Source organism: Podarcis gaigeae (genome assembly GCF_964106915.1).
Source record: "Podarcis gaigeae genome assembly, chromosome: 4".
Classification (NCBI taxonomy): Eukaryota; Metazoa; Chordata; class Lepidosauria; order Squamata; family Lacertidae; genus Podarcis; species Podarcis gaigeae.
In genome coordinates, this window is record NC_139677.1 from 35,844,496 (window position 1) to 35,856,660 (window position 12,165).

General features: G+C 43.3%; 1 protein-coding gene across 3 annotated transcripts; it reads left to right on the plus strand.

Moving 5' to 3' along the window:
• LOC310842488 (regucalcin-like) lies at positions 1-10,958 on the plus strand. Of its 3 annotated transcripts, XM_083734572.1 has the most exons (8): positions 14-159; positions 2,025-2,086; positions 3,926-4,091; positions 5,325-5,507; positions 6,541-6,756; positions 7,826-7,957; positions 10,004-10,158; positions 10,671-10,958. In XM_083734572.1, exons 3-8 carry the CDS (start codon positions 3,929-3,931, stop codon positions 10,719-10,721), a joined length of 900 nt encoding a protein of 299 aa, XP_083590698.1. In that variant the 5' UTR covers positions 14-159; positions 2,025-2,086; positions 3,926-3,928; the 3' UTR covers positions 10,722-10,958. The 3 variants fall into 3 exon arrangements, with proteins under 3 accessions (XP_083590696.1, XP_083590698.1, XP_083590697.1); XM_083734570.1 differs by lacking the exon at positions 2,025-2,086 and having other exon boundaries at positions 1-159; XM_083734571.1 differs by lacking the exon at positions 14-159 and having other exon boundaries at positions 1,935-2,086.
• Positions 10,959-12,165: the final 1,207 nt, after the last annotated feature.

Consider the following 12,165-nt stretch of genomic DNA (forward strand, 5'->3'; position numbering starts at 1 on the left):
GTGTTTTGCAAGCATGCAAAAAAAAAAAAAAGAACAAGTTTTGTTAGCTAAGCTTTCAAGGGGTGGCTGTGCCAACCGGGCCTTCTTTCGCCGCTGCTTCCCAAAGCCAGCCGTGAGCAGAGCCGCCCCCCGCCGAATCTGCCCCCTGCAGAAAAGCTGGTGAGTCTCTCTTGAGGCGTAAAAAAATCGACAGGCACCGAGTTCCCCTTCCTTCCTCTTTCAGTATCTCGTGGTGGCTGCCGGGAGTGAGCGTAACTTTTTCTCGATGTAGAAACAGGGCCCAGCTAAAGGACTCCGAACTCTGCTTCCCGATTTGCCCGGCACCCGAGTTCAAGAATATCTTCGGAATGCTACTCAAAAGAACGCTGCGCCCCCGAACTCTGCGAAATCAATCTCAGTTCGACGCTCCCGCGTTGTATCTGTTTGCTCTCTCGGTTAGCCTGCAGGCACCAACCCAGATTATAATCTCCACTGAATTCACAAACATACCTGGGGAGGCCGGGGTGGGGTGGGGAGAATCTGCTTTTTTTAAAGTCCTGCAATTCCCCAGATCGTTTGCTCAGCTAGCGAGCTAAATCAGCACTGCAGATAATTTTAATTTTAATTTAGCAATGTTGAATGAGCACAAGGGACTCCTTCGCTGCATATCTTTCGTAAGAAAAAGTTTCTCTCTAACCTGGCCCTTGTCTGACAAAACATTCTATGGCCTTTTAAATGTGTTTGTGGGAGTGGGGTTATTGGTTTGTTTTCGGATTTTTATTATGTCTTTCGTGTTCCCATTTTGTATTTTTATCTTGCCAACCGTCCTGCGATCTTCAGATGAAGGGTAGTATACAAATTTAATAAAATAAATAAATACATTGTTCTTCCTCTCCCCATCTTTTCCCCACAACAACCCTTTGAGGTAGGCTGATGGAGCAGGACGAATCCAGGGTTATCCGTTAAGCTTCATGCATGAGTCTGGGTTTGAACCCTGGTCTCCTGGTCCAGTTCTTAACAACTACACCACACTGGCACTCCCATTTTTACCTCGTGTTTTAAAATCAGGCCTGTCGACTATTACACAGAGATGTTTCCTTAATTGTCTGCATAAGCTTGGCGAGATAAACATCTTGGGCATGATATCTTTGTGGGAGAGTGGGGAGTTGGCAGAAGCAGCAGAGGTTTATTAATAAATTAATAAATGAAACCACATACATCCCATATCCTCCACTCAAAGTCATTGGAGTCAAAATCACAGCCCTATTAAAACCAGTGGGATTTTTTAAATTAAAAAAACAACAACAAGGTGCCAGTACTCAAAAGCTTGATAAAAGTGCTGTGGGTGCCAGCATAAAATGGAAAAGGCACGGATTAAAACAATAAATTAAATAACAATCCAGTTAATGTGTCTGACTGTGGTCATAATTTTATTCTTGGTAGCACAGGGTACATCTTGCTTTGAAAGTTCCTTTGTACTTTCTGCTGTGCTCAAAAGTTATCCACCAATAATTGATTTTAGTGTAACTACTTGTTTGGAACGTGTACTCTGTATATATTTGCATGTAGCCATTTTTTTCTTGGTAACAATGAGCATGCATCTTCACTTCTTTTTTTAAAAAACAGCAACACATTTTGCATGCCTTCCATGGTGTATAATGTTACTATTGCGCTTAAAACACCCTCACTATTTTGCATGTTTAGCGTTGAACATCTGTATTTCACTAGCATCACTGCATCTTGCTTTCTCCTCCACCCGAATCCCCCTCGCCTGTCCTGCCTCCATTCCTGGGGAGAATGCTGATGATGTGCTATTGATGTTTGCCCTACTTATTAGTGCACTCACACAGAAAAGAACTATACTCAGCAGCAACTTGCTAATGTTTGACTGTGACGATAGGAGTTCTCATTAAAGATTAGCAATGCTGGGTGCTATAAGTTTGCTGACGGTGGGGTTTTTTTGGAAGAGTAGATGGTTTAGACTCTAGTAGCAAGAAAGCTGAATGAAGCAGCTCCTTTAGAAACTGAACTTTTCTCGGTTGTAGTTCACACTGCAGGACTGGGATTTGACTGAGCTGACTGTGAACAGGACTTCTTATTCGATTCTGTAAGAATGCTTATTTCTTGTGTCTTTCCTCCCAGCCCCGATTGTCTTTTTTTTTTTTTAAGAGTTGCTTTCTTGAAATAATTATAGTTGTTAATGTCTGGTTTGCTAGGGGAACTCTGAAATAAAATCTTGAGGCACCATACAGCCTCAAGAAATTAATATCTTTTGCTCTGCAGGAAAAATATAATTGCGGCTTTCACTAAGAGTGCATCTGTTCCAGAAGTCCTTTTCCTCAGGGATCCTGCTAGTCTGTCATACTTGTGAGCCATGGGATGCAAGCAAGCACATTTACTCCTCACCCCTCTCAGTTTCCTATTTTTCTTTTCAATTGAAAGGCAAAATTCTGTGATTCCTGCTGTCTTCATTGGCCATCCTTTGGATGGTTTGACTCTTTTTTGTTGCTCAGAATACCCCAGGTTGCCCTCAGCATGTTGATAGCTCCCTCTTCATTTCCCAGTGGTCAGGTTTTGGCTCAGTTTCTATTGGCTCTCACTTCCTGAGCTTGATATTAGAAGGAGTGATATTTCGCAACACTGTGCAGGCTGTAAAATTTGCGATCCGGAAAGGTGAGCAAAGCCCACTAGCTGTGTATTTTATCCTGCCACTTGCTCAACAGCCCTCCTGATTTTTTGTAATCTCAGGCAGGCTCCCAAAACGAGGAACATAGTGGGCCTCTGACTGAGCATAGCCAGTGGGTTGAATTTGGGTTGCCAAGCAGAATTTGTTCAGTCCTGATAGACATCAACTCTGAGCATTTACACACACAATTCTGAAAATGCTTCTTTCGCTCTTCCAAAGTCTTGTCCTTTCATTCAACTTTCTGTCTGTGACAGAAAAGTCTGAATGGATGCTTAGCCTCTGGGAAGGTGTTTTTGGGATGCTTGCAAGTAGTGAAGGGTGGAGATGAGGGACTCGGACAACTTTTATTGTTTGTTCTTTGTATCTAGCAATGAGAGGTTTCTGGGCCATAAAGATTCCTGGTTTTATTTACATCATTGCCAATAGCCATTGCTAGACCTGTCCTTATGAATTTGACTAATCCATTTTAAAGCCACCCTTAAAGGTAAAGGTAAAGGGACCATTAGGTCCAGTCGTGACCGACTCCGGGGTTGTGGCGCTCATCTCGCTTTATTGGCCGAGGGAGCCGGCGTACAGCTTCCGGGTCATGTGGCCAGCATGGCTTAGCCGCTTCCGGCGAACCAGAGCAGCACACGGAAACGCCGTTTACCTTCCCGCCAGAGCGGTACCTATTTATCTACTTGCACTTTGACGTGCTTTTGAACTGCTAGGTTGGCAGGAGCAGGGACCGAGCAACGGGAGTTCACCCCGTCGCGGGGATTCGAACCGCCAACCTTCTGATCAGCAAGTCCTAGGCTCTGTGGTTTAACCCACAGCGCCACCCGCGTCCTTAAAAAACCACCCTTACCTTATGGCAATTCATTTCATAAATTAGCGAGGCATTGGTCCTGTGCAAAGTCTCACTCTGCCTGGAATATAGCTCTGAAGAGAGGCTAAGGGTCCAAATGGCTCCAGCTCCCACTAGCTTATAACTTTTAGAATAGGTTCCTGAACTTGCTTTTTCATTTCCCCTCCCCTTTTATTTCGTGTGCCATCATCATGCCTTTGTGGATTGTGAGAGACTTTCTTCCTTGTGATTTTAGAGCCACTCTGGGAATCTTTTTGCCTAAAAAGTGGGCTAAAAACAGCTCAAGGTAAGTGTGTTTTGACTGTGGGGCAGAGTAGTTAACATCTGGTTCCGGTTCATCTTAACTTGACTCCAGGTAGGAATGAAGGGAAACAGCCTTTGCCTCCCTTGATTGCTGCTTCTCTTCCCCAAAGGCCATGTCCTCTGTAAAAGTTGAGTCCGTTGTGCAGCACAACTGCAAACTTGGAGAATCACCCGTTTGGGAGGAAAAGGAAAGTTCGCTTCTCTTTGTGGATATAACCGACAAAAAGGTCTACCGATGGAATTCCCTTACCAAGGAACTGCATAGTGTTTCTGTAGGTAAGAAACAGTTTCACAGTAGAATATATATTTCAGAATGATCTAAAAATTAGATGATTGGCAGGATCATCGTGTGACTTTTACAAGCTACAGGGGAGGAAGAATCACCATAGGTATGGTTTTCCCATCGACTTGTGGTAGGATAAGCCACACTTTTGGAACTATTCCTTCCCACACAGCTCTTAGGACCTGTTCCAGCACTGAAAGGTGTCTATTAAGTGTGAAATTTGCCTACAAACCAAACTCTGTCTGTTGCATAGGTCACAGATTATGATAAGCCAGACTGTGGCTTACTGTGAATGGTCAGGCATGCTGGTGCCTGCTGCTCAAATCATGCTGCCCCATGCATTCCTTTCCAAAGCTGAGAGGAAACAAACCAGAATCTGTCTTAGTGCCACATGTGAACCAGCACTCATGGTTTGCCGGCTGCTGTTTTGTTTCCTCCGGCTTTCGAAAGAGAGGAGCGGTGCAGTGCAATTAGAGCAGCACACACCAGCAGGCTGACTTGGTTCACGGTAAGCCCTACAACTTTGGTGGGAAACATTTTCCAGCCTGAGGGCCACATTCGCTAGAGGGCAACCTTATGGGGGCCACATGCTAGTGGTTGGTAGAGCAAGGGATTCTGTTCTATTATTGTTTTATTTGCAAATTTAACAAGGAGAAGAAAAAGAAAAAAGGTGAAACAAAAACAATGAAAAAGAAGAGGAAAACAGCAATGATGATAGAAATGTACAAATTATAACAAGAAACTGCCATCAGCTCGCATTGTGGATGCAGTGACCATCAGTACAGGAATCTTAAATTAAAGTTAGTACAGTATAAGCCCTCCAGAAGTCCAAATAGATATCAACATGCAATTGATGCCTATATGAAACATGGTTGAGTATAACCAGGGCAGTGAGGTCCTCAAATCATTGGACTCTTAACTTTTGTACAGTAGGACTGCGTTCTAGCTGTGCAAAAGTTTCTGGTGCAGCATTTTGTAAATGATGCTTCCAAACTGGGCAACTCCATATGAATTACACTACAGTAGCCAAGTATTGTTGAGTTCCAGTGTAGTGTCATGGATAGAGGGTCAGACTTGGCTTTGTTGTGGCTGTGAACAAGGATATTTAATTTTATGCACGGTATTTTACGTATGTGTTTATTTACTGCATTTGAAAAACAACAAAAAGTTGTCCAAGTGGTTCACTCTCTTTTCTCCCCCACCCCAAAACATGGTTTCCACTCCAGGTGCTCCAGTGAGTTGTGTGTGTCTTCGCAAATCTGGCGATTACATGATTACCCTGGGAACCCAGTTTGCAGCCTTAAACTGGAAAAATAAGTCAGTAACCAGCATTAAGCATGTTGACTTGGATAAATCCAATAACCGGTTCAATGATGGGAAAGTGGATCCTGCAGGAAGACTGTTTGCAGGTAGGTTTGGATGGCCATCACTCCCATGCTTGAAGATCTCCAGCTCGTTTATTTGTCTTAAGGAATTAGGATCCTTCGTTGTGTATCACCCAACAGTAGCTATCAACCCCAGTTCACAGAATCTTGTATTGAACACACGCCTCTCTCCTTTCCCTCAGCTTCTTCTGTGTTGCAGCTTAGTCTCTTCTGATCACTTTGCTTTGACAAATAAATATCCCTAACAATTGAGAGCACAGTTTTCATGTCACTTAACCTGACTTCTATCTTTGAAGCAAATGGAAGGAAGAGGATCCATTTTTTGTAGCGAGGAGCCATTGATAACTTTATCCGATAAGGTTTTCTTTCTTTCTTTCTTTCTTTCTTTCTTTCTTTCTTTCTTTCTTTCTTTCTTTCTTTCTTTCTTTCTTTCTCTCTCTCTTTCTCTCTTTCTCTCTTTCTCTCTTTCTCTCTTTCTTTCTTTCTTTCTCTCTTTCTTATCCTCTTTTATAGTCACCCAAGTTGGTGGCCATCACTGTCTTATCAGAGCAAATTCCACTATGTGAAGAAGCAGGGCCTTTTTTCTAGAAAAATAGCCTCTTTTTCTAGAAAAATAGCACTGTACTTTCTTCTACTGGGGGTTGTTAGGAGACCCCTCTTTCCTTCACAGAGCTACAATTCCTGGAGTAGTTTCACAGTCAATCCCTCTCCCCAGGGAACTCTGGGAATTGGAGCCCTGTAAGGTCAGTAGGGGTCTCCTTCCTAACAACTTCTAGCACCCTTAAATTCACAGAACTCTTGAGGGAAGTCACGACTGTTTGAAGTGGTATTGTGGTGTTTGAAATGTGTGGTGTGGATGTGGTGTATTCTTTAATTTCAGTGAGGCTACTCTGAGTAAAATGTAGTTGAACACTACCCTGTGTCCTGAATCTTTGAACATTCAGCTTCACTGGGTGGAAGAATTAAAGAGGAGACCACCCACTGTTGTGGTGCCACATCTTTGGCTGTCCATTGTCTTATTAGGATACTCTTAACCTGAATGTTGTGGTCCTTGCAGGTACAATGGGAGAGGAGATTCGGCCAGCAGTGCTAGAGAGGCAGCAAGGTTCCCTCTACACCCTCCTTCCCGATCACTCGGTAGTGAAACACTTTGACAAAGTGGACATCTCCAACGGTTTGGACTGGTCACTGGATCACAAAACCTTCTATTACATCGACAGCCTTTCGTATTCGGTGGATGCCTTCGACTATGACCTGCAAACTGGAAAGCTCTGTATGGTTGCTTTTGTTGTTTCGAGATCCTTAAAATAAAAACTTTTTTCCCCTGTGCAGTTGCTTTGCTGCCAAGCACTGAGCAAAAATATGTACCTGTTATACTGTAAGAATAACTCACTGCATCGTTCTAATAATACCTGTAGCTGCGAGTCAGTTTTGGGATAACTTGTCTGGCTTTAAAATGACCTGTTACAGAAGTTTAAGCCACAAGTATATTCATTAGATAGGCAAAATGTGGTAGTTTGGTTTAATGAGATGTGCAAACTGGGGCTATGACTATTAAGATAGAAAGCTTCCTATACTGAGTCAGACCACTGGTCCATTTTGCTCATTTGATTATATTCTGCCATACAGTATTTATATAATATTCAGATATGTAGCACAGACTAATATGGATAATATAAGCCTGACCTAGAGGTAGGCGTTTGTTTGTTTGTTTGTTTGTTTGTTTGTTTTTACTAATAACACAATCTTTCTGGAATAATAATAATAATAATAATATATTATTTATACCCCGCCCATCTGGCTGAGTTTCCCCAGCCACTCTGGGTGGCTCCCAATCAAGTGTTAAAAACAGTACAACATTAAATATTAAAAACTTCCCTTCAGATGTCTTTTAAAGATAGGATAGCTGCTTATTTCCTTCACATCTGAAGGGAGGGTGTTCCACAGGGTGGGCACCACTACCGAGAAGGCCCTCTGTCTGGTTCCCTGTAATCTCAGTTCTCGCAATGAGGGAACCGCCAGAAGGCCCTCGGCACTGGATCTCAGTGTCCGGGCTGAACGATGGGGGTGGAGACGCTCCTTCAGGTATACAGGACCGAGGCCGAAATCTAGAATGGATCAATGATAACCACTTCTAGGTGTTTGTGCCTGAAGACTTTTGGCCTCTCCTTTTCCCAGGGAGTGCCATTTCAGTGGTAACCCTTTATCAACTTTGTGGATGGATCCTTTTGTAGTTTTTCTTAGCTCAGGTCCACATCTTGTGGGGCGGGGAATGCTGACTTGGAAGGCATAGCGTTTAATGTGTGATTAAGTCCATAATGTGCATCAACTTCTTTGTGCAGCTAACCGAAGGAGCGTTTACAAGATGGAAAAGGAAGAGAGTATCCCTGACGGGATGTGCATTGATTCTGATGGAAAGCTCTGGGTGGCTTGTTACAATGGAGGAAGAGTGATCCGTATAGACCCCGAAACAGGTAAGCAGTTGCAAGGTGGGAGGAAGAAAGAAAAGTCTTAATTAAAGAATCTCGATGATCCCTCTTGGGTCCTTTCAGGCTCCCATGGAAGACTTTGTTGCATGCTCCTTTTAATGCCCCAATGCTCAACACGTTGCATACAACCCTGTAGTGTTGTTTTTCAAAGCGAATGATGTGATGAACAGCTCACATATCTCTCTTTGTGGATTGCATCCATTCGGCTGTGTATACACCATACATTCAAAGCCTGGGAACTATAGTTTAAGGGTGCTGGGGATTGTAGCTCAGTGAGGGGCAAACTACAGTTCCCAGGATTCTTTGGGGAACCTTTGCTTATGTGGAGCTGCTTCTATGAATGGGACAGCCTGCAGCTCCAAGAGTGCAAGGGGAAATCAAAAAGGCATATTAATCCCTGGTGTCTAAAGCAGCTCTTGTTTTAAGAACTGAGCAAATGTAAAAACTACATAAACCAAAGTGCAGATTTGTGTATTTTTTTCAAAACGGAGGACTGAGTGCAGTGGCAGAGAATGTGGTTTGCCCTGGGTTCAATCCCTAGCATCTCTGATTAAAAGCATCAGGTAGGAGGGGCTGGGAAAGACCTCCCTTTGCTTAAGAGCCATTGTGTCACAGGGTGTGTTCACATTCCCCCTAGCTGTTCACATCAAAGTGGCTTCATTAGTGTCAGATTCTGATTTCCGTCTGTGTACACAACCAGGAGGTATTGACCAGGGTGGGGATGTTTTTACCCTATGCCAACGTGCTGAGAGCAGCTTAAGGACTCTAATTGGGGTGAAGTTGGCTTGAGAAACAATGCATCAAACCGTAATATTTTGTAACAAAGTGCAAGGTGCATATGCATTTAGGATAATGGTGTGTGAACAAGGATTTAAAACCCAGCAGTGGAAACACAGTTGAGTGCATTGTGGGAGAAAATGGACACACAGTCATAGTAGGCCACACTGGGCTAAAATATGGTCCAGTATTCTCCACATTACAAAAGTTTCTCTTCCATACTGGCAACGATCATAAAGTCACATACATAGTACAGTGGTGCCCCGCAAGACGAATGCCTTGCAAGACGAAAGAGTTTTCCGTTTTTTGAGGTGTTCGCAAGATGAATTTCCCTATGGGCTTGCTTCGCAAGACGAAACATCTTGCGAGTTCTTGCGAGTTTGTTTCCTTTTTCTTAAAGCTGTTAAGCCGCTAAGCCGTTAATAGCCGCTAAGCCGCTAATAGCCGTGCTTCGCAAGACGAAAAAACCGCAAAACGAAGAGACTCGCAGAACAGATTAATTTTGTCTTGCGAGGCATCACTGTATATGAATGCTGTGTAACAGTTGAAGAAATTCAGCTGAAATGTGATGGAATCCCAGTAAGGCAATTTTGTTCAATCAACCAATACAATAAACCTATTTGTTTACTTTCTTATTTTTGCATTAAAAAAGAAAAAACCTTCTTCAAAGTCTATGCTGCAACTCTGGAGCATACATCCATTTCAGGGTTTTGCTTTGTTTTGTTTTAAAGTGATAATGTTACTTGCATTCAAGATTTACTCTGCTTTGGCATTGATCCATTCTGTCAGGATTCTTGCAGGACTATCCTACAATTATATAACCCTAGACATTACAATCTTTTTAATAGGACGTTCTTCAGATAGTAATGCTTATTACTTTAATTACTTCCAAATATGCTAAGCAAGCCCTGTTTTATGGGGAAGGGGCAGCCCTTTGAGTTGCCCTCCAAACACTAAATTGTGGGGTGGGGGACATACATTGATCCTCCGCATAACCCCCCCAAAAAAGAAAAACTGGTATACAGTGGTACCTTTGGTTAAGTACTTAATTCATTCCGGAGGTCCATACTTAACCTGAAACTGTTCTTAACCTGAAGCACCACTTTAGCTAATGGGGTCTCCTGCTGCTGCCGCCGGAGCACAATTTCTGTTCTCAACCTGAAGCAAAGTTCTTAACCTGAAGCACTATTTCTGGGTTAGCGGGCTATGTAACCTGAAGCGTATGTAACCTGAGGTACCACTGTACTTTAACAGGAAAACGTCTCCAGACCGTGAAGCTGCCTGTTGCTGAAACTACTTCCTGCAGTTTTGGTGGAAATGATTATTCAGAGCTGTACGTCACATCTGCTAGCCAAGGATTGGATGAGGCCTCACTGTCAGGGCAGCCACAAGCTGGCAATGTTTTCAAGGTAATTGGATGGTTTTCAGCGCATACAAAAGGGTCCAGTGCACTTGAGGCCACACACATGTGGGAGAGGGCTGTAGCTTGGTGAGAGAGCATCTGCTTTGCATGCAGAAGGTTTCCCAGGTCAGCCCTCAGCACCTGCAGGTAGGCCTGGGTAACACTCCCCATCTGAAACCCTGGATGAACCCTGCCAATCAGTGTCAGTACTGAGTTATATGGACCCAGTTGCCCGTAGAAGACAGCTATGAAAGAAAAGGGTGGGAGAGAGAGGTGTTTGGTGCCAGGCCAAACCTATAAAAAGCTGTTGTTTATTTTATTCTCCTGTGAAATATGTGCACTTTGCATTTAGAAATGCAATTGCCCTATATACTTACATATGATATTAAGATGCAGGCAAGCATTTCGGGTTGTTGTTGTTGTTGGGTGGTGGTGGATACTTTTTGAGTTTATAACCAAAGGCACATGGGGGATTTTGGGTTGTCATATTTATATCCTTCCCCTCATGCTTTTTAACAGATCACTGGCCTCGGGGTAAAAGGAATCCCGCCAAATTCATATGCGGGCTAACAGTTACTCTCAAAGGCACTCATCAAGAAGAAAATGTCAAAGATTCACGTGCATATCTCTTTCCTGACGGCTACAGCAAGATGGCAGCCACGAAAAACCAAGCTAAATAACCTCCAAACATTTAATATAGATTTTGTATTTTGCCAAATTGGCCTTTTTGTTAACAACAAGAAAAACAATGTTTTCTCCTCTTCTACGAAAATCGATTCTTCCCTAATAAAGTTTGAAATGTATTCAGGTCCCGCTTTCTGAACACAGTATGTTCTCAGGAAATTGTTTGTTAGGCGAGTGCTCACATAACGAGCTGACAACGTTCATGGATTCCTAGGGGAACATTTCTAATTCTATTTTCTTTGTCTCCATGGTTTATTCCTAAAATGATTGCAGCCAACCAGTGAAAGGGAGACAAAGTAAAAAATCTGATTTGTTCAATCCCTCTCCCTACTCCCTCCCTCCATGGCTTCTGCTCGAAAATGGCTGTTGTCAACTAGCAAAGCGGAAACAAGTAAGGAAGTGGGCAAACTCTGGCTGTTCGGATATCTGAATCAGCCTTGCATGTAGTAAGGTATGGTCATAATTCTTTAGGGCTCGGATAACTGAATTTGCCATCAGGATGTTCTGATGACGGGAACTTGGCTTGTACAACTGTGTTTTTTTCTGCCTCCTGATTTCCTCCTGAACAACATGTGGCTGTGCCATGATGGTTGCCCAGTGTCTCCTAGTAAATGAAAAACATTAGCTTCCTTGTTTAACTCCACCAATTGCATATCAGTTTTGGCTGTGTAGCATTTCTGAAAAATATCACACACTTGCTTTGGCCACGAAATATCATTCATCTGTCTAAAACACGGATCCATGACTGCTGGACTACAACTCCCATCATTCCTGACCATTGGTCATGCTGGCTGGGCTGATAGGAGTCCATTCCTGTTTAAGGAGAAGAGTTAGTAGTTCTCTGGTTGAACCTTGCAGGGAGGTTGGGCCAGATGACCCTCTGGGTCCCTTCCAACTCTACAATTCTATAATTCTATGGATCGCTACCACACGGCCTATCAGTTTGTGCATGAAAGCACATTCATGTTCTTCAAGTGGGGGTTGAGGAGCACCTTGGAAAAATTAAACCAGATTCATCTGCCACTCTGTCACCATGTAGCATTGACTCTTCACTCAGGATATATGCAACATCATTCTAAGGGAGGGACAAGGGTCTTCCTTGACACAGCCTGTATTGCCACTGGCAGGTAAGGAGAAGCAACATCATAGCCCAGAGATCATGGTTCCATGCCTGAACCCCCATTTTCTTCACAGCTGGCAGAGCAATGCTGTACTCAGAAGTAAGCCCCACTAAGTAATGGGACTTGCTCGCAGGAAAATGTGTTTAGGAATGTAGCTTTAACTCTTGGGTAAGCATAGCAAGGTGGGACACATAGGTTTAATTAAAAAA